Source organism: Callorhinus ursinus, unplaced genomic scaffold (genome assembly GCF_003265705.2).
Source record: "Callorhinus ursinus isolate GAN/ISIS: 27379988/994484 unplaced genomic scaffold, GSC_fseal_2.0 scaffold106, whole genome shotgun sequence".
In the NCBI taxonomy this organism is placed as follows: domain Eukaryota; kingdom Metazoa; phylum Chordata; class Mammalia; order Carnivora; family Otariidae; genus Callorhinus; species Callorhinus ursinus.
In genome coordinates this window covers 1,002,234-1,024,237 of record NW_027397168.1, presented here as the reverse complement: position 1 = coordinate 1,024,237, position 22,004 = coordinate 1,002,234, and the positions used below count along the sequence as shown (strand labels likewise).

The following is a 22,004-nucleotide window of genomic DNA, read 5'->3' as shown; positions in this document are numbered from 1 at the left end:
CAGAGGCAAATGTAGTAACCAAGTTATATTGGACACATGAGAATCGCCACCAGTGAGGGCTTTGTGAGAACCAGAACTCACATTCCATCTCTGAGAGGGAACTCCTGGGTACAGCTTGCCCCAGAAGACGGCTTTTATGTTCCTCCATCAGAGTGCATGTGTGTGTGTATGGTCGGGGGCGGGGAGGGGGGGAGAGTTTCATGTTTTCAGTTTTTCCACCAATACCGGTCATCTTCATCAGAAGAATACCAACTGTCACCAATTATGATCTGTGGCTTGAGTTGTTGGACCTCCTCCAGAAGCTTCCGTATTTGAGTGGGATATTGCCATTTCCACAACCTGGAGAGGCAGAAGGGGGACACATTACTCTGGGAATTTGCTTCTGCTTCTTCTTTCCTTAAAATTCCTGGAAACTCCATCAAGGATCTGAGACCTCTTCTTGTACTCTTGAGGTGCTCCACAGAGGAGGAGTAAATCCCTACATGTGAAGGCACGCTTGCATGCATTAGGTGCTACACTGAGCTTTTATGGGCATCTGCCCCTCACCACGGTCTTTAGAGGCAGGCATGATTATTCATCCATCCATAAACTCCTTCCTGAGAACCTACTTTGTGCCAGGTCCTGTTATAGGGTTCGGAGGCCCAGTGACGAATAAGGCAAAGCCCCTACCCTCAGGAAGCTTATATCCCTAGGGCAGGAGAAACAGGTATTCAAATAGATACACAGCATCGTTTCCATTTTACAGATAGGGAAATAGGCTCCTGGAAGGTCCATTAGTAAAATCTAGGTCTGACTCTTCAACTGCCAAGTCCCATGATCACAGGCTGAGCTTGTCCAAAGCTACACTGCTTCATGAGTCATTGATGCAAATATGCTCTCTTTCAACCCAATATTCTGCCTTTCCAGCTTATCTGCTGAAGAGACCACTGTGACAGTTCTCCCTGTCCACACTGAAGTCTCTGAATCCACAGAGCCATGCCTTCCATTCCATCCTTCCCCTCAGATCCCACACTACAACCACCCTGTTACATCCATACGTCAACACTTGACCCCTGCACAAACCCAACCACGGTAAGCTGGGCTACACAGAGGCAGTTTTTCAATCAGGGAGTTTGCTATTGAAATAAATACAGGACAACCAACCTCAACGGTCTGTCCCTCTTAACCGTTTTCCAGTGGGGAGTTTGGTGGTGTTAAGTACACTTGCACTGTTGTGCGGCCATCTTCGCCATCTATCCTCATAACTTTTCATCTTCCCCAACTAGAACTCTGTGCCTATTAAACACCGACTCCCCATCCCCCTCCCTCTCCCCCAGCGCCACCATCTACCTTCAGTCTCTATGGATTTGACTGCTCTCAGGACCTCACTTAGGTAGAATCATGCAGTATTTGTCTTCTTGCACCTGACTTACTTCGTCCATGTTATAACAGGTGTTAGAACTTCCTTTCGTTTTAATGCTGAATGATATTCCACTGTGTGGATATATCACACTTAATTTACCCATTCCCCTGACCGCAGATGCCTGGGCTGCTTCCGCTTTTTGACTACTGTGAATAATGCTGTTGTAAACATGGATGTACAAGTAATTCTTCTAGATCCTGGTTTCAGTTCTTTTGGGTATATACTCAGAATTGTTGGATCATATAGAAATTCCACTTTTAGCTTTTTAAGGATAAACATCTGATTTGTATGTTGTCTCTCCATTCTTCCTAAACCCATCCAGAAGTAAGCCCCATGATATCAGGCACCTTGCCTCTGTCTCTAACCCTATCCTCGGTACGGTGCCCAGAACACAGTGGGCACTTAGTGGTTGGATCAAGGATCTGGTTGGTAAGCCACATCTCAGCTTCTGGGATAAAGCATTTCTCCACCAACCAGCATGCTCTGTAGCAGAAGGAGGTTTGTATCTCGGAAGACAATCGCCAGGGACTCACCCGATTATTTGTAGGTTAGATGTGGGTTGTGCAAAGGCGGGACACAGCTTCATCATTCCTACGGGGCTGAAATTGTTCTGCATCAGATTCAGGCTGGTCAGGCGCTGGCTACAGAGGAGAGCCGAGGCGAGGGCCTCACAGCAGCCGGAAGTCAGTCCACACGCCTCCAACCTGCAGGGCCAACATGCCAAGAAATGCCTCCAAAGTTCAATGACCGACCCTTCCACCCACTGGACCTTCATGGCAATGTTTAAGATAGAGGGGTGGGCTCTACCACTGGCGTTTCTGGTTCCACAGTTCTGGGGAGGAACCTGGACATTTGCATTTCTAACGGATTCCCAGGCGATGATGCTGGTTCTCCTGTTAAGAGCCGCTGGGTGACTTAATTACAGTTGTGGAAAGAATGAAAGATAAAGAAAGGGTGAGAGCACTTGCAACCAGGGAACAAAGCAAGGCACGTTGAGAAAGGCTGGCTGAGAACCTGCATTTCACCTGGAACCCAAGAGGCAAGAAGGAAGCCAGGTGAACGGGGCAGGAAGTAGAGATATAGGCTTGGGAACTGCACGCACCTGACCCTCTCGGAAGGAAGGCTGGGACATGTCTGAGACTCGGACAGGGAACCAGACAGCCACAGGGGAGTCAGAGGCCATGGTGTGAGAGGAGGCTGGGCATTTTAGGTCCCATTAAGGATTTAGGATTTTATCCTAGGAGCAGCTAAGGGCCAAACAGCTTTGTTGGATGTAATAATTGGACGGTGGCCGTGTTCTCCCATGTTGGAGATGCGTGTTGAGGTATTCAGAGGCTGAACAACAAACTATAACTTGCTATGAAATGGTTCACCAGATAGAGCAAAATACTGATGATCATTTAAACTGGGTGGTGAGCATGCAGGTTTTTATTTTATTTTATTTTATTTTATTTTTATTTTATTTTATTTTATTTTTTAAAGATTCCATTTATTTATTTGGGAGAGATATTTGAGAGAGAGAGAGAATGAGAGATAGAAAGCACGAGAAGAGGGTCAGAGGGAGAAGCAGACTCCCTGCTGAGCAGGGAGCCCGATGCGGGACTCGATCCCGGGACTCCAGGACCATGACCCGAGCCGAAGGCAGTCGCTTAACCAACTGAGCCACCCAGGCGCCCAGCATGCAGGTTTTTAATGTCCCAATCATTCTAGATTTTGTGTATTTGGGAACGTCTTGTGATAAAGTAAAAAGTCGTGGGATGTGCTCAAGTAGTTTTAAGTGCCTATAGTTATATGGTGAGGTGGGGCTGAATAAAGCTTATTGTTATTATTGGTTTTGCTTCTACAATAATATCTAAGCCTCTGTGAAAACAGGAAATCTCTACTAGGGAGGCTTTGGAAAGAGGTGAGGGAAGGTAATTCAGTGATAGCATAAGGCACTTGATAAGATTCCCGATATGAGTGAGGTTAAGCTGATAGCGGTAGAGATTTTTCCTCTATTGTTTCAGAAAGTAGGGAACGTGGGTACAGATATTAAGTGGTTTCATGGTGGAACGTGCAGGGCCTTCCTATGAAATGGCTTCATGTTGATTCGAAGGGGATGAGGTCATTTCTTGAGCACCAGGGAGAACAAGGTTCGTTCAAATGGAATTGTGAGAGTTGGAACACTGTCTTTGTTCAGCAACTTCATGCCCAGGTCCCCCTTCCTTTTCACCCAGCCCTCATACAGGGGACCCCAGGAACTCACCCGAGCCTCCTCAGAGAAGCCCTCCTGTGTTTCAGTCCCTCGCACAGTGCTATGATGCCTTCATCACCCAGGGCATTCACCGCCAGATCCAGGCTCTTCAGGTGTTTGCTCCTTGTGATCACATGGGACAGTTTCTTGCAGCAGGCCGCGGTGAGATGACACTTAACCAATCTGCAAGAGGAGAGCCCATGTCATTTGAGGAGAGGGTCAGAGGGGGACGATGCCCAGAAACATCAGTGGGGTTTTCCTGGACTCCTTCCTCACTGGTAACCTTTCTGTCCATCCCTGGGAATGGCTTAGGTTGTGCAGCATCCAGTGGCTCAGGTGAGGAGGGATGATAGTGACAGGTGGGGAAAGCATGTGATGTGGCTGGAGGGATTTCTGGAAAAAGAAATGAGCACCTCAGAGCTTGCTTCCCACCTGCAGATGGGATGAAGATTCCCCCGGGTGGATGGAGAAAAAGAGAAAAAAAAAAAAAAGAGAAGTCGGTAGAGTCCCTGAGAGGGTGAGAAAAGATGACAGATGACAGAAGGTACTGAAATGCTAGATGGGTTTGGGGTCCAAAAGGAGAGGCGTCTTGTGCTTCTGTTCCCGGGACGGATGGGGAGGGTGGGGGCAGAGAAGGCCCCTGAAATACTGACTGGATGACTCATCTGAGTAGAGATGAAGGGAACAGCTCCACTGTCTCCTGTCTTCAGCTGAGAATAGAATGATCCCACTGGGGATGAGAGAGTCCATCTTCCCGAGGCGTTCACACCAAGAATGAGCAAGAGCTCACACCTGCAGACCAGGTGGGAATGGCTAAGCCTAAGATGCCAGCAAGGATCAGTGATGATGATCCCCCAGCATTTAAATGTAACCCCAAAGAAGTGGCGCCTCCAAGTAATTAAGCTTTAGTTTCTACACCATGCAAAAGTAGAGCTCGAAACACTGATTTCATGAAAACAAACATAGGAATAATACTTGGGGGGGGGGCACTCAGCTCTGTGGGCTATGATCTCTATCCAATTTCTTTCTCTTGTTTATTATTGGAGAAGGAGAGATATTAAAATGGTCCTACTTTTTGGTTCACTGATTTTTTTTTAAAGATTTTATTTATTTATTTTACAGAGAGATAGCGAGAGAGGGAACACAAGCAGGGGGAGTGGGAGAGGGAGAAGCAGGCTTCCCGCGGAGCAGGGAGCCCAATGCGGCGCTCGATCCCAGGACCCTGGGACCACGACCTGAGCCAAAGGCAGACACTTAATGACTGAGCCACCCAGGTGACCCTCTACTTTTGGTATTGAGAAGAAGATACTACCAAGTACACAAAGATTTAGAAGGTACGCATGACTAAAACATTGGACATAAGCTTAGTGTCCAGCTTTAGGGGATTTTTAAAGTTATGATGCATCATTCAGTGGCATACCATACCATACTTAGTTTATGATTATGATCTGCAGATCCTCAAGGGACAGAATGTGAGACCAAAAGGCAAGGTTTGGGCTCCTAAGGGAGTTCTGGTTTCCCCTGCAAATGATTGGTAGGAGAACTACATGAGCCTAGACATGTGAAATATTTAAAGCCTTATGCCTGCCATGTGGCAAGAAGCTTTTAGCGGTAACTGCTGGGATCCTTTCTTTGTAATACTTACGCATCCAGGAGGAATTTGCCAAAGTGTTAACTGCTTTGTCAGATTGGAGATTCATTTCTGTTCATTGATATCTTTTAACTTTTCTATAGTCTGTTTAAGGATGGAATACTCTTATCAAAGAGAAACATTCCAATAAAAGGTAAAGAAATTTGAGCCCCAGAGGAAGATGTTGAGAGAGAGCCCCTCCATCTCCACCCTACATACAGAATGAACAGCTGAAGAGTAACTTAGGGCAAAAAGAGGTTTTCTGAGAAGTGAACAGGTTTTTAGAAATCGAGGTTGACCTAAGCTCCAAAAATCCTATCGTGGGGTTCCTATCTGGACTCATTTCCGTGTCCTTCCCACACTCACTGTGGTAAACAGATGAAAGCCTGAGCATCAGTTGACCCAACTAGACCCAAGTGCCAGAACTAATTTTTGGTAGCAGCCTTCCTGCTCACATCTCTGGACTTTCTAGGAACCCCGGGCCCCAATCTAGTAGAACTGACCCCCGACAACCATTGAAACTTACTCCAGGTCCTGGAGGTGACAAGATGATTGCATCAGGGCCTCGCAGAGAAGGTTCATCCCACCGTCTTCCACGGGGTTCATGCTAAGGCTCAGATGTGTCAGATGTTTGTTGCCCATAAGTGCAAACGCAAGAAAGCCACTGCTGGCGACATCCAGGCTGCATTCACTTAGTCTGCGGGGCACACACAAGGGAAAGAGGAGGGAGGTTTCAGCTTGGGTAACAGGACGACCATGAAGTGCTTGGTAGGATATCTAGCAGCACACGCATGCCCTGGATGCCGTTCAAGAAGCTCTGTTTGATTTTCCTTCATGCTCAATGTGTCACTTTCCTGTGGCTAACTGTAACAAATCACCACGAACTTGGTGGCCTAAAACACACATTTATTATCCTACAGTTCTGGAGTTCAGCAGATTTTGACTGAGGCAAAAATCAAGGTGTCAGCAAGGCTGTGTTCCTTCTGGAGGCTCCAGGGGAGAATTTGTTTTATTGCCTTTCCTAGCTTTTATAGGGCTGCTCATGGTCTTTGGCTTCTGGTCTTCAGTCAGCAATTATATCCTGTTACCATATCTCCTCTCCCACTTCTCCCCCTTTCCCTCATAAAAACACCTTTGGTTACATTAGGGCTACTCAGATAATCCAAGGTAATTTCCCATCTCAAGATCCCTAACTTGCTCACACCTGCAAAGTCCCTTTTGCCATGTGAGTTTACACATTTACAGGAATTAGGACATGGGCATCTCGGGGAGCAGGTCACTCTTCTGTCTACCATACTCAGTATCTTCCCATCATTTATTCACTGAGGAACCTTGGAACCCACAAGGTAGACATGTACGTTAAAGTTACGTTCTTTAACAGAATTTCTGGCTACAGGTATACCATTAACATATGTTGATTTCTTAAATTAGAGTTATTGGTGAACTAATTGGTCAACGGGGTGAAATGGCAGAAAGCAAAGTGACCCCAGCAAGGCAAGCTGACAGTGTGGAACAGGTGTAACACCTATCCTTTGTTCTCACCACCAGACCAAAGATGTAGGCTAGAAGAATAACCTGGCAATGGGGTAGCAGTTTTTAAGGCAGTTATGGAGACCCCTTGCTCTACGCTAGCTAGAGTACATGGCCTTCCCTAGCTGCGCATGTGGTACTGTCCGGAGAGGTGGGGACACTACCTCTGTGGCTGCCAACCCTGTGTCACCATTACCATCATCCAAAAATCTCAATTATCCAGCTCTCCCTACCAGAACGTAAGCTCTGTGAACTTAGGGACCACATCGGTCGTCTCTGCATCACTAGCAACCAAGAGTGTTCGCCAGTAGCACGTGCTTACTATAGCCAATCCTCATTATTCAGGGATTCTGTGTTTGCACATTTGTCTGCTTGCTAAAATTTATTCGCTACTCCCCCAAGTCCATACTCATGGTGCTCATGGGTCATTCACGGACACACGTGCTTGTGCAGAGCAGAGAAATATCCGAGCTGCCCAACGCACACGCTCCCCACTGAAGCTGAACTCGTTTCAAGTTCATTGTCAACAAGTATCCTTTTCATGATCTAGTTAGTGCCACGTTTTCCGCATTTTTGTGGTTTTTGTGGGTCATTTTGTTGTTTAAGATGTGGTGCTGTCCAGTGTTCCCCTGCCCAAGAAGGCTGTGCTGTGTGGAGAAAACGCTTCAGAGATGAGCTTCGTTTGGCCACGAGTCATGGCGCTGTCGGCCCTGAGCGCAATGTGAGTGAATCAACAATATGTATTAAATAAGGGGTCTTTAAACAGAAACACACAAAGCAAGGTTAGGTACCAGTTGCTTGATGAAAATGTGACCAGAGGCTCGAAGGAACCTAACCCTGTGTTTCCCCTGGAAGAGGTGGTTCGGTGTTTGTGACTTTATAGAACATAACTGCAGGAAATAATGAGAATCGCCTGTATTTGGATAAATGACGACTTCCCACTCTAAGAAAACGGGCCGAGATGGAATTTTCCAGGGAAGGAGGAAACTGGCAGGGCCAGGATGCAGCCCTTATCTGTTCCCTTCATCATGACAACCATCCTCCCACTGCTTTGAGCTTGGCGAGCGTTACATGCTGTTTGTAACAAAGCAATGCAGTCCTCCCAAGGAAGCAAGCTGGACTCACATCAGCCTCTGTAGCCCACAGTTGGGCAATTTTATGGCTTGACACAACATATTCACGCCTTCACTCCCCAGGCTGTTGCTCGACAGGCACAGGTGCGTCAAACTCTGGTTGCTGATGAGGGCTGAGGCCAGGTCCTGGCAGTCGGCAGCTGTGAGGCCGCAGTTCCCGAGTCTGCAAGGAGAGAGCCCGGGAAGGAAAGAATGAGGTCTATTCTGAAGGTTCCATCCCTCCCTCCTTCGCAAATAAGGGGAAGAAATGCTACCCCGTGGCTGACCACGCTCTTGCAGACGTATGGTGATGTCACACTGTGTCTTGCATTTAACTTGCAAACCCAACCCTGATATTTATTCTAAATGGCGTGGGTGACTAGATCTGCCATCACCCACAATGGGAGACACATGGACAAGGTCAACCTGCTCCCCATCCAGGTTTTCTTGCTCCTCACACGCACTCTCTCATGGGATTGTGGCAGAGTTAAATGAATTAACACATCTAACATGCTTAGAGCAGTGCATATAGCAAACATTTACTCCCTATTACTGACACTGATTTATTTTGATGAAGAAATACTGGCTGGGTTGGATTAGAAGGGGGTCAGGATATGTAAGCCTGAAATATGCCACTTGGGCATAAGGATGATCTTGAGCTGAAAGCAACTGAGAAAAAGCAGACACAGGAAGGGCTCTGTGCTCTCCCCCATCTGCCTAAAAACAGGGCATGAGTTTCCCTTGTACGTGTGTCCCTCCTCTTTGGTACCAGCAAGAGAATGACCCTTGTTACCAGAGATGGACATGACATGGAGATGAGTCATATATAACATTTATCTACCATTAACTCCTCTCATATACTTCCTAGTCACCTATCCACAATTTATCAGCCCCCTAGAAGCCCCAAACGCCTTTTGTCTAGTCACTTCTCCACAATTTAGCATAACTTTGTTAAAATGATATATAAGCGTGAGTCTAACCACTTCTTTGGGTTTCTCACATCTTTTCTGTGAAACCTCCATGCATATTAAAAAAAAGTAGTACAAATAAAATAGGTGTGTCCTGTCAATCATCAGTTTAATTTGCAGGCCTCAGATATTGAATCTAAGAAGACAGAGGGAAAGTTTTTTCCTTCCACTACAGACTGAGGGAGAGAAGATATGTTGGCTTCTAATGTGATTCCCCCCCCCCCCAGGAATTGAAAGGTAATTTGTGCCATTTTGTTTTCAATTTCTGCTATGACTTTAGACTCAAACTCCCCAGGAAAGAGGGATGTTATTGACATGGCATGCTTTGGGAGTGATGCGGTGGGGGGAACAACTTTGCCCAGATTGTAGGTCATCAAGGGGGAGATTTCCAAGTCTTAGGTATCAAACCAGAGCTCATGTTTTAGTTTTGCCTTTTATTCCCTATGTGGCCCTAGTCAAGAGATTTTCCTTCTTCTGGATTCTGTTTTCCTTATCAGCAAATGGGGTGAAAATAATTCCTACCTGGCAGGTTGTGAAGGTGGCATTAATGGGATTAGAACACTCAGCACAGGGCCTGGTGTTCAAGGACGCCATAGATGGCAGCCCCAACCACAAGCTAAGACTCTCCAGGATTTGGGCATTGGTGCAACTTTCTACTACATAACGCGACAGTGCTAACTATAAGCAGAATGCCGTATGTGAGATCCCCAGAACTCATTTGTCTTTTAATGGTACATCTGTACCCTTTAACCAACCTCTCCCCATTTCTCCCCCCAACCACCAGCCCCTGGCAGTCAACATTCTTCTCTCTGGTTCTACGCGTTTGGCTTCTCCCCTAGACTTTTATATCGTTCAGAGTTTGATAGCAAAGACACAGATGTTATTTACTGAGTCTTCTTTTATACCTCAATATTGGGGCACTCCCGTGGGGTCAGAACTCCCATTCTAACCCTTGGCTTAGGCATCCACGAATTCCCCTCCCCTCCTTCCCCACCATTTGGGCCGTGTCAGCTAAGAGAAAGGAACCCTGGTGGACAGAAGTGCAACTCACATCAGCTTCTGCAGGGTGCACTGTGAGGCTGTCAAGGCATTGCAGAGAGGCTTTATGCCCTGGTTTGCCACCTTATTTCCTACCAGGCTGAGAGATTTTAGGCTGATGGATGTAACAAGGATTTGGGAGATCACCAGGCAACAGGCGGGGGTTAGTCCACAGTGATCCAACCTGCAGAGATAAACAACGTGAAACACATTCTCACTTCTCCCCCCAAACCAACCCATTTCCCTGAGCACCAGCTACTCCGGCCATGTTGCTGATTTCTGGACACTATTTGCTCTAGGCTCAGGGTCTGAGCATTTGCTATTCCTTGTGTTTGCACCATCCCTACTCATCCCCAACCCCACATCTTTATGTGGTTCAATTGTTCATTCAGGTCTCTTGAATGTCACCTCTACTGAGTTTGCCAGCCTCACAACCTTACTTAACTGTGCCTACCCACCCCACTGCACCCGAAACCCCTCTATCCAGCGTTATTTTATGCATAGCAATGATCACCAGCCAATGTTTCATATATTTGCACTTTAAAAAAATTGAAGTATATCTGACACGTAATATTGTGTAAGTTTAAGGTATAAGCATGTCCATTTGAAACATTTATATGCTGCAATATGATTGCCATTGTAATATTAGTGAGGACCGCTGTCGGGTCACATAATTATTTCTTTTTTGTGGTGGGAATAATGACGATCTAGTCTCTTAGCAAGTTTTATGTTTATAATACAATGTTGTTGTCTATAATTATTATACTGTGTGCTAGGTCTCCAGGACCTATTTACCTACTAGTTGCAAGTTTTACCTTTCAACAACCTATTTCTACTTTCCCCCACCCCCGGTCCCTGATAAACACCATTTTACTGTGTTTTTATGAGTTCAGCTTTTTTAAGATTCCATATGTGAGATCGTATGGTATTTGTCTTTCTCGGACTTATCTCAGTTTGCATAATGTCCTCAAGGTCCATACAAATGGCAGGATTTCCTTCCTTCTCAGGACTTGCATTTGTTTATTGTTTGTCTTCCTCTCCAGCATGTCGTCTCGATGACCCTGGCTTGGGACGGCCGCTCGCAGGTTACAGAGCAAAAACGCATGTAGTGCAAAGCGAAATACTCTTCCGCAGTTGCTCTGTGTCAATTAAAGCTCAAAACAGAGCTTATGCTTCTCTGCCTTGGCATGGCATCCAGTAGCAGTGTCTTTAGACCAAGTTAATCTAATTGACAAAACACATGCCCAGGATCTACAAAACCATGGTAACAGCCCCAAACTGGAAATGACCAAATGTCCCTGGACAGGTGAATGGCTACACTAACTGCAGTGTATCCGTCCTACTAAATAGTACTCAGCCCTGAAAAGGAACATGCGATTGATACTCTGAACAGCATGGATGATGGATCTGAGGGGCGCCTGGGTGGTTCAGTCCGTTAAGCATCCGACTCTTGATTTTGGCTCAGGTCCTGATCTCAGAGTCATGAGATCGAGTCCAGATTGCCCTCTTCCTTTCTGATAGGTTTGCAGCTTGCTGCGAATAATTATTTAACAAGGAAAGACAACAAGACAAAGCCAAAAAGGCAGAAGCCATACCCAGAATGTACCTCAAAGACTCCAGCAAGCAGTTTGGGTGTCTTAGTGCTTCGCACACCATCATCAGATCTGCATCCTTCAGGTGAGTGTTTTCCAAGTTCAGGTATTTAATATTACGGTTGGTAATGAGAGTCAACCAGAGATGACGAAGGCCCAGGGTAACCTGCACACCTTTAAATCTACCCAAAAGAAAGCAGAAAATACGAGACACAGGTGACAGCTGTATCCCAACTTTCCCCTTTCCCCTCCTCTCCCGTTCCAACTCTCCTATCTTTCCACTGTTGGCATTTATGTAAAGATTTTTAAAATTTTGTAAGTGATCTCTACACCCAATGTGTGGCTCGAACCCACAGCCCTGAGATCAAGAGTTGCACACTCCACCCACTGAGCCAGCCAGATGGCCCACATTTAATTTTAAAGCAACAAATACTTGAGCATCTATGATGCATCAGGCACTGGAAACAGGATTAAGTGATGCTGGTACTCCATGTTCCGATGGCGCTTGATCTCATGGGGAGACGCTCAACAAAGAGCTGAACCAGAGTCATGCTGAAGAATGAAATATGGTTGGTCCATTAAGAACAGAGCTAGAGGGCGCCTGGGTGGCTCAGTTGGTTAAGCGACTGCCTTCGGCTCAGGTCATGATCCCGGAGTCCCGGGATCGAGTCCCGCATCGGGCTCCCTCCTGCTTCTCCCTCTGACCCTCCCCCCTCTCATGTACTCTCTCTCTCTCTCTCTCTCTCTCTCTCTCATTCTCTCTCTCTCAAATAAATAAATAAATCTTTAAAAAAAAAAAAAGAACAGAGCTAGAGGGGCACCTGGCTGACTCAGTCAGAAGAGCATGTGACTCTTTTGATCTTGGGGTCGTGCGTTTGAGCCCCATGCTGGGTGTAGAGATTGCTTAAAAATAAAATCTTAAAAAAAAAAAAGAAAGCAGAACTATAAACAGATATGGTCAAGTTCAAGTCAGGCTGAAGAAAAAGGTCAAATGTCAGAAGACTGTGTATATCGTGACACCACTTGGGTTAAAAAAAAGTCATTTGCCAATATATACATATAATTGCATGGGAAGTTTATGAGTAATTAGGGAGATAGGAAGTTGAAGAAGCATCAGAGGTTTTACTGAAAACCCCTGTAATGCCTGAATCTCGTTACCATGATGATGCATTACTGCTGTATTGCAAATACAGTGGTGACACAGAGTTAGGCTCATCACTGCGTGGCAAGAGCTAAGAGCAGGGATTCTCAGGGGAAACGCTAGGGTAAAGCCGGTGGAGGGTGTTAGTGCAGGACGGAGGTGAACAGGGCACTGTCAAGACTCTGGCACGGTCCAGCTTTCAGAAACTACTTAGGGAAGGGATACAAGTGGCAAGAAGAAGAGGTTTGTATGGAGAAGTTACATGTGCTTCTCTTGGTCTTGGAGGGAAGAGTCCAGAACAGAACCTTTGTCTGCAGAACTAGCACTTCGTCTCCTACTCCAGGTGCTTGGTGAGTACCCTGGGGTCCACCACAGACCCAGGACCTTATTGGGTGTTCAAATATTTATTACCTTATTAATGAACCTAAAAGCATTAAGAACTGACTTAAAACCTCCCATGAGTCAAGTACTTTGATCTTGCAATGGCCTTGTGCTCCACCCATTTGCCTGCAACGAGCTCCCCGCACCTTTGGCCCTAACGAACTCCTGTTCTTCCTTCAATACCCAGAGTGAATGAACCTGCCTCAATAATCCCTTCACAGGGTCTTTAGTTTCTCCCTATTGTGTGCTTTTGGGAACTTGTCTCCTCTATCTTCCACAGCAGTTATCCCCTCTCATTACATTCTTAGATGGGTCTTTTCTGGTAGGTGGGAGAAGAGAGTGGTGACATAGTCATGCCAAGAGGCATGTACCAGGGGCCGGGTACCCTTACATTAGATTCTGTATTTTACAGGTTGGCTGCCTCAGTTTGATACAGAGGGTCTTCATGGCCCATTCATTCAGGATACTGCCACTCAAGTCCAGCTGTCGCAGGCTTGGGTGGGTGCTGAGCACGAAGCAGAGACTTTTCCAGCCCTCATCAGCAAGGGTCTTAATCGGCGTCCTACATTGGAGAAGGAAATCAACATTGGCTTCCACTGGATGGGGTTTAACATGAGCAACTGCCACAATAGTGTCAGAGGAGAGAAACCAGTCTGTTATGGCAAGACGGGGATGGCTTCAGAGGTCCTGAGGTCGATTTAGTGATGTCGCTTTGTGCTTCGAATGCATGCTCTCACACCCACCCTGCCTCCTGAACATTTTAATACCCCACGGGGTACATACTAAGGTGATGCGGAGCCACCAGCTCTTGAATTGGGTTTGCCCTTAGATTCTAGCTCCCCCTTGAATGTAAAATGGTGCAGCCACTGTGGAAAACAGTATGGAAGTTCCTCAAAAAAGTAAAAATAGAGCTACCATATGATCCAGTGATTGCATTTATAAAAATTGAATTTTGAAATTGAATTGAATTGAAGTCAGGATCCTGAAGAGATCTGTGCATTATCATTCCCAACAGCCAAGATATGGAAACAACCTAAATGTTCGCTGATGGCTGATGGACGAATAAAGAAAACGTGACACATACACATATGTATACACACACCAGGGGATATTATTCAGCTTTAAAAAAAGAAGGAAATTCTGCCACTTGCAACAGCACGAATGAACCTAGAGGACATTATGGTAAGTGAAATAAGCCAGTAACAGAAAGATGCATATGATCTCACATATAGAATCTAAAATAGCCAAACTCATGGAAGCAGAGAGAGGATGGTGGTTGCCCGTGGCTGGGGGAGGGGGAATGGGGCAATGTTGGGGGAAGGGTACAGAGTTTCAGTGACACAAGACGGATATCTAACGTAGAGCAATGTGACTGCCGATAACAATACTGTATCATATACTTGAAATTTGCTAGAAGGATAGGTCTTAAGTATTAGCAACACACACACACAGAATGGTAACTAAGTGAGGTGATGGATATACTAATTAGCTTAATCATGGTGATTATTTTACCAAGTTGTACATCTTAAATATGTATAATTTTTATTTGTCAATTATGCCTCCATATGGGGCGCCTGGGTGGCTCAGTTGGTTAAGCGACTGCCTTCGGCTCAGGTCATGATCCTGGAGTCCCGGGATCGAGTCCCGCATCGGGCTCCCTGCTCAGCGGGGAGTCTGCTTCTCCCTCTGACCCTCCCCCCTCTCATGCTCTATCTCATTCTCTCTCTCAAGTAAATAAATAAAATCTTAAAAAAAAAAAGTTATGCCTCCATAAAGATGGGAAGGAAGGGGCACCTGGGTGGATCAGTTAAACATCTGCCTTCGGCTCAGGTCATGATCTCGCGGTCCTGGGATGAAGCCCCGCATTAGGCTCCCTGTTCAGCAGGGGGTCTGCTTCTCCCTCTCCCTTTGCCCCTTCCCTTGCTGTGCTAATAAATAAAATATTAAAAAAAAAAGGGCACGTGTGGTGACGGACACTGGGGGTTATGTGCAACTAATGAATTGTTGAACACAGCATCCAAAACTAATGATGTACTATATGTTGGCTAATTGAACATAATAAAAAATAAAATATAGGAAGATGGCAAAATAAAAAAAAAAAAGAATAAAATGAAGGACTCACCCTTGGGGAATGAGGGGCTGTGCCTCGGTGAACTCATCCTCTGAGAAGCTCTCGTGGACATCGATCCGAATTTTCTGCAGACACTGGCAATGCTGCAGACAGAAAGAGGACACCATCAAGTCCATCCGGCGGTTTATCGGAAGCCACACTGCCTGGAAGCTGTTCAATGCCAAGCGAACAAACTCTTCATCTTGAGTCTCGAAAAGACAGTGGAAGGCGTCCAGCAAGTCTGGTGGGGCGGGGGTGCTGGCCTGTTGCCCCAGCAGAGAGATCCAGCTCAGAAGCCCCTGCTTCATGGCCAGGGGAACGCGACATCCCAGCAGGACTTCCAGAGCCCCTGTCACTTCTTTGCTCATGAGGCCAAACAAGAAACGCTTCATCTGGAACAGGTGGGCATTGGAGCTGATCTGTTGGAGCTCCACCAAACTCATGTTCTCCATGAACACAGGGTAGGGAGCCCTCTCCGTTTCCAGTCCTTCCAGAACGTAGTACAGGGCAGCAAAGAACTCCTGGAGGCTGACATGAGGGAACATGTAGCACCTGTCGCAGCCACGGTCTTGGAGGAGGATGTTCGTGTGAAACAGAGCAGAGAGCTCAGACTCCCTGAGTCTGTGAACACCGAGGTCATCTCCATAAAACAGAAACTTCCTGTTCCACACTCCCTGCACAGCCATGAGGCACAGGCTCTTCAAAATGGCTCTCTCTTCCTGGTTGAGACAGTGCCGGGAGGCGTCTCGCGGAGTGAGCTGATGGAACACAAAAGTGGCATATAAACCTGTGAGAGTTTGGCGGGTTGGGGGAAGGCTCTTTCCCGATGCCTCCCGTAGATTCAGAGCCTTGCAGATGAGCGACCCCAAGACGGGGACTTGGCACTCGTCCAACAACGGGTGGTTGTCCACCACCGAATGCAAGACTTGTGTCTTCTGATGCTCATCCTTCATGTGCCCAAGGAGCAACTGGATCCTTTTCTCCACCGAGATGCCCCCAACAAACAGGTAACGGGGCAATGTGAGCATGGATTTGAGCTTCTCTATGCCCGTGTCTCTGACGGTGATCATCAGGGAGGACTCAGGGAGAAGGACTTTCCTCAGCAGACTAAGCATCAGAACAGACATGGGTTGTTTGGCCGCCCAGTCTTTACAGAGATTTGTGTCATCATCTTGGGAGGCAAAGTCCAGGTCATCGAAACCATCAACAACAAACAAGAGCCTTTCTGGCTGGGACATGATTTCCATCATTGGAACCTGGGAGTCTGGCCACTTTCTGGAAATTAACTCTGCAAAGCTGCCCTCGCTCATGCATTGCATGTCGCTGGCATGGAGGAAGAAGACATAGGAGAACATGCCCTTGAAGAGTTCACCCTGTGCCCAGCACAGCAGGACACTTCTGGCCAAAGTGGATTTCCCAATTCCTGATTTTCCATGCAAAACCACAGTGCGAGGCTGGAAGCCCCTCTGGTCTGGACTAAAAGCACCAAGCAATGTTTGCATTTCTGGACAGTCAGAGGCAAGGTTTTCAAAACCACGGTATTCATCCAACTCTGTAGCAAATTTTGTCATCACGTAGCCCTTGTAGTCCCTTGTGTTATCTCCACAGCCCAAGTTGGACAGGGGAAAGCAGAAGAAAAACAGGAAACATTTTAAGAAAGTCCGGAATTTAGGGAAAAGCAAAAACAAAACAAACCCCCAAACCCTGGACCTGGAATCAGTGGATCCTAAATCAGACAGTCTACATACATGGCTCTTTCGTTCCTTCCTAGCAGTGTACTGATAACAAGCTCCATCCCTCAAAGATCACTTCCTCAAAGCTTAGGAACATCCTACAAAATAGCTCTATTTGTCCCTTTAGCCTCATCTTTCTTTTCAGCACTTAATACCTGCCATATGACATTTTTGTTGGCTTACTGTCCTTCTCCCCTCAGTAGACTCTACTTGATGCCCAAGTTCACCAGAATCATAGGTTTTTGGAATTTATCTTCATACCCAGTCCCTGTAGATGATCACAGTGAACATACGTGACTCTCTCCTTGGTGATGATTCTAGGAGCTCTTGGGGAAGAGACTGATGCACCAGAGACAAATGTGGATGAGCAAAGGGACAGTGGACTCCTCTGCCACCCAAACTCCATAGACTGGTTTTCACCCAGCTCCATCCCAGGACAGAAAAAAAAAAAAAAGTGAATCAGTTTTCTTTACCTTCTTCTTTTGTCTCTGCTGCTATGGCACCATCTTGTTCTATAGCTTGTGAAATTTCTGCAAAAAAGAGAGTAAGGATGAATTCCCCCACTCTTACGTGAGTATCCAAATCAGAGAGGGCACAGACCCACATCTCAGGACCAGTTTGAAACATGGCAGCTGCTGGCTTAGCTAGAGAGACTAACTGCATATAAAATGAGCACTTGATTAAAAAATCAGAAGATATGAGGTTCTGGTCTCATTTCTGCTTTTAATTCGTTGGGGACCTTTAGGCAAGTCATTAAAATGAGGGCTAAAACCTGGTAGATAAGAACCAAGGGAGTCTGGAGTGTGGCATAGGATTTAAATGGGAATTCTAGGGCGCCTGCATGGCTCAGTTGGTTAAGCGACTGCCTTCGGCTCAGGTCATGATCCTGGAGTCCCAGGATCGAGTCCCGCATCGGGCTCCTTGCTTGGCAGGGAGTCTGCTTCTCCCTCTGACCCTCTTCCCTCTCATGCTCTCTCTCTCTCTTGTTCTCTCTCTCTCAAATAAATAAATAAAATCTTTAAAAAAAATAAATGGGAATTCTCTCACTTCCTGCTTATGAGGTCTTAGTCAACTTGCTGGGCTTACATGCTTCTGTATGTTCATCTATAAAGCTAGGATAGGGGTGCCTGGGTGGCTCAGTCGTTGGGCGTCTGCTTTCAGCTCAGGTCATGATCCCAGGGTCCTGGGATCGAGCCCCACATCGGGCTCCCTGCTCGGCAGGAAGCCTGCTTCTCCCTCTCCCACTCCCCCTGCTTGTGTTCCCTCTCTCGCTGTGTCTCTGTCAAATAAACAAAATCTTAAAAAAAAAATAAAGCTAGGATAATCGTTTCTATGTTGTGGAGTTGCTCTGAAGATTAAATCAGGTGTTTTGTTGGAGGAATAGCACAGCCTCTGGTATGTAATAGCTACCACTTATGGACAATAATCATTATGTCTACTTATTAAAAAATAGTTTCCTAATGTGGCTAAGTACATATTTGACTTAGGTGATGTGGGAATGGCCTTACGGTATTTAAGGAATAGCCGTAATGGTGGTGTTAGTCTTGTAAATTATTAAAAAAAAAAGATACAATAAATTATGATAAATATAATGGAAAACCATTTGAGCATTTTAAAGCAGAGGAGTCAAGTTGTTAGATGTAAATTTCTAACAGATCACCTTGGTTGTTATTGTGTGGAAAATGGATTGCATATAACCGTCTGTGGAAACAGGTAAGAGATTCAAAGGAAATGATTCTCATACACAGGATATGGATAGAAAAACATGGAAATGGGTTATACTTCAGATGTAGATCTCATAGGATTTTGATTCATTGGATGGAAGGTAGAGAAAGAAAAGAAAAGTGAGTAGGCTTTTGGAATGAATAACCAGGTGGTTAGCAGTGCCATTTACTGAAATCGAAAACAGTGGAGACATATATAGAAAACCAATAACACCAATAACGGCAGAATACATGGTTTTCTGAAGAGCACATGTAACTTTCTCCAAGATGGGCCACAAGACACAATGTGAGAATGGAACAATGTTCCAAAATTTATGGCATTACAGATAAAGCAGTGCTTATTGGCCCTCACATGTAGAGTTTGGGCATGCCATTTTGCCTCTGGATCTGTTTTGTTACTGGACAATTGGAATTTCAGTTACTACCACACAGGATCCTGTTGAGACTTATGAGATTAAAGCACGTGGCACCATGCTTGACTCATAAGGTCTCAACAAGTGATAGTTCTGACGTACAATGGTAATTTAGAGGGGCTTCCCAATGTGGCTGGTAAGACCCCAGCTTTTGTCAATTTTGTTCCTACTGCCAAGATTAGTCAGGCAGTGTCTTTATTTCACATCATTGCTAAATCACTAAGTAATCTTTAAATGCATAAGATACAATTTTATCCATGGAAAGATGATAATATATAGGACTCACCCTGTTAAGCTGACATTTACATTAAAATTGGAACAATTTACAACCTCTGGGATTCTGAGACTCTGACTCATCAATTGCTCAGACTTTTGTTTTGAAGGGGGTTTTCCTATCCCCAGCCTGGACAAACCTGCATCAACACAAAGTTGGTCCTGATTCTTTCAAGGTGTTAGACTTCGTGGTCAATGCTGACTGCTGGAAGATTTGCGATCTACAAGTGGTAGTGTGGGTAACAGTGGGAAATTCATGTTGTCTATGCAAGCCTACCTCTTTCCCTCTAGGTTTTGGCTTCACTGCTCTGATCCCTTTCATTGGTCTCCCTTTTCCTCCACTGAAGTATGAGCTTCATGAACGCAGGGGATTTGCACATACTTTGTCCACGGATGTAACATAAGTACAGAGGGCAGTGCCTGGCTTGTCACCGGTTCCCGGGGAATTGTATTGAATATGGTTTCATGCTATCTGGATCTCTCCACCAAAGCCTCCAAAACAGATCCTTAGGTGGAGCTTGTCCTGGCAAGGTCATGAAGTTCCCCAAACTGAAGATGGGAACCCAGAGAGTTGTAAGAAAGCTTTAAGATCACAGACTTCTCTTGGACTTAGAATAAGAAAGACCATGATTACTAGATGCTCAGAACCCATACAATCAGCCAACAACAGGATGCCAGACTAGAAAGAACACTGGACTATCAGAAGTCATGGTTCAAGTCCTGGATGGGCCACTAACTAATCACCACATGGCTTTAGACACATCCATTGTCCCACCACATCCACACTGACCTGGCACTTCTTTCATGCTTGGTTCTTGGTCATTCTTCCTTTGTGTAGAGTTTTCTGGTATTTCAGTCAGTGAATATTCTGCAACAGAGAGGAGATGACACAATAGTCTCAGTAAAGTCATAGCAATTACCCAGACTAGGGGATGAGAGCATCCCCTGCCCAAATTACTGAGGGGAACCAAGACAAACATCAGGATCTCACAGTTTGTTCCATGACTAGCTGGTAATGGAGACAATGGAGTCAGATCCTCCAGTGCCACCAGCACAGTGAAGCAGCAGAGGCTGGTCATAAAGAGTGCTCCAAGTTTGAACTTGTAAATTCCAGTCCCATTTTGCTGTATGGCCTTGGGTAATTCACATGATGAGGTTATGTTATGGTTATATTATGGTTATCAAGAGTTTATCTTCAAGAGTCATCCTCAGCACCTGTCTTAAACTTCAACTAGTTAGTTAACTACTCACTAGAGGCCTGTGAATTATCCAAATAGAGGTGTCCAACTCATGAGTTCTGACACTGACCACTCTTTCTCCAGTCAACATATTTTCCACACAGGGCTTTTTTGAAGCTCAGAAGGAATAGCTTCTCTTAAAGTCCTTTGCAGCTGTAGATGTCAAGTTACATCTAGGGATGGCATACCTGTAGTCTTTAGAGCCAATCTGACTGCTTGCCCTTGGCACTCTAAGTTTTCTTTCTTTGTTTTTTTTTTAAAGATTTTATTTATTTGAGAGAGAGCGAGTGTGCACACATGAGCAGGGGGAAGGGTAGAGGAAGAAGCAGAATCCCCGCCAAGCAGGGGGCCTGATGTGGGACTCGATCCCAGGACCCTGGGATCATGACCCACGCTGAAGGCAGATGCTTAACCGACTGAGCCACCCAGGCACCCTGGACTCTAGGTTTTCTGTCCACAGTTGAAGAGAAGAATTCCTCCTGATAAAGGAGGGCTATTTTTTCTACTACCTTTCTCCTAAATACCCTAAGCTGATCACACAATTTGATCCATATACGTTGCTATAATATGGACACCAACAGTCTGACAAGATCAGTCCTTAGAAGAGTTCCTTGAGCTTTAAGTCCTTTAGCTTGGGGCAAGAAAGACGGGAGACATCCACTGTACAACCACCATAGTGTTCTCAATAAATGAATGAAGATTTGTTAACAACTTTGTATACATTATGTTATTGAGTCTTTGCAACAGCACAGGTAAGCGTCAAAGTTACTGTTCCAAGATGTAGAATCCAAGGGTCAGAGTAAAAGGGGATTTGCCCAAAGTCACACAGAGAACAAGTGGAAGGGCCAGAGCTCAAGTTTAGCACTTCAGACTCCAAGTCCTGTCTATAAACTTCAGCCAAATTCTGTCTGGGTAGAGTGTCTGTCTACTCATTTCTTTTCTTTTTATACAGGCTGGACACTACTCTAATTTCCAGCCAGACAGGATGACTAATGAGTGACTTCTCACAGTCCAGACTCACGCCATGGAGGTGGACCCAGTTAGTGACCAAGTATCCCTCTCCATTCCCATGGAAGCTTGAGGTAATCTCCTTTCTCTTCCACCCCCAGATTTGCCCCAAGTCTTACTCACTTTTCATCTCTTTCCTTGCCTTCTCAGAGAGTGTGGACAGGTTCATCTTTTCAAAGATGTGAATGGATATTTTCCAGGCAAGAGATTCTTTATAATGCTCGTGCAAGAGGGAGGCTAGATGTTCCACATTGGCATTGTTCACTTCAACCCATGGAAAAGAGCACATTGCCAACTCTGAAGCTTTTTCCATGAGCAATTCCTTAAATGTCTGAAACTCTTCCTTGCTTAGCTGCTTGAAACACCATTGCAGTCCATAGTTGGAAAAGGAGGGTAATTTGGCTTCTCTCATCTTAGTGCAAGGCTGAGAGCTCAGGTTTTGATGGAAAAGTGGATTCTTTAATAATATGGAGAAATG

General features: G+C 45.6%; 1 protein-coding gene across 1 annotated transcript; it reads right to left on the bottom strand.

The window, feature by feature from the left end:
- Window positions 1-206: 206 nt before the first annotated feature.
- Window positions 207-21,938, bottom strand: NLRP5 (NLR family pyrin domain containing 5). The gene is made up of 13 exons (XM_025848748.2): window positions 21,650-21,938; window positions 20,071-20,148; window positions 17,344-17,400; window positions 16,833-16,841; window positions 15,150-16,737; window positions 13,419-13,589; window positions 11,520-11,687; window positions 9,927-10,097; window positions 7,921-8,091; window positions 5,792-5,962; window positions 3,648-3,818; window positions 1,936-2,106; window positions 207-339 (listed from the first exon to the last, which is right to left on the bottom strand). Exons 1-13 carry the CDS (start codon window positions 21,936-21,938, stop codon window positions 207-209), a joined length of 3,348 nt encoding a protein of 1,115 aa, XP_025704533.2.
- Between the last annotated feature and the right edge of the window lie 66 nt (window positions 21,939-22,004).

Excerpts from the sequence above, each read along its gene's own strand:
- NLRP5 (XM_025848748.2), bottom strand. The coding sequence starts at position 21,938 with ATGAGAGAAGCCAAATTACCCTCCTTTTCCAACTATGGACTGCAATGG. Across the intron at positions 20,149-21,649 it reads GGCAAGGAAAGAGATGAAAA|AATATTCACTGACTGAAATA; the intron begins GTGAGTAAGACT and ends TCTCTGTTGCAG. Across the intron at positions 10,098-11,519 it reads TGCTTGCTGGAGTCTTTGAG|GTTGGATCACTGTGGACTAA; the intron begins GTACATTCTGGG and ends TTATCTCTGCAG.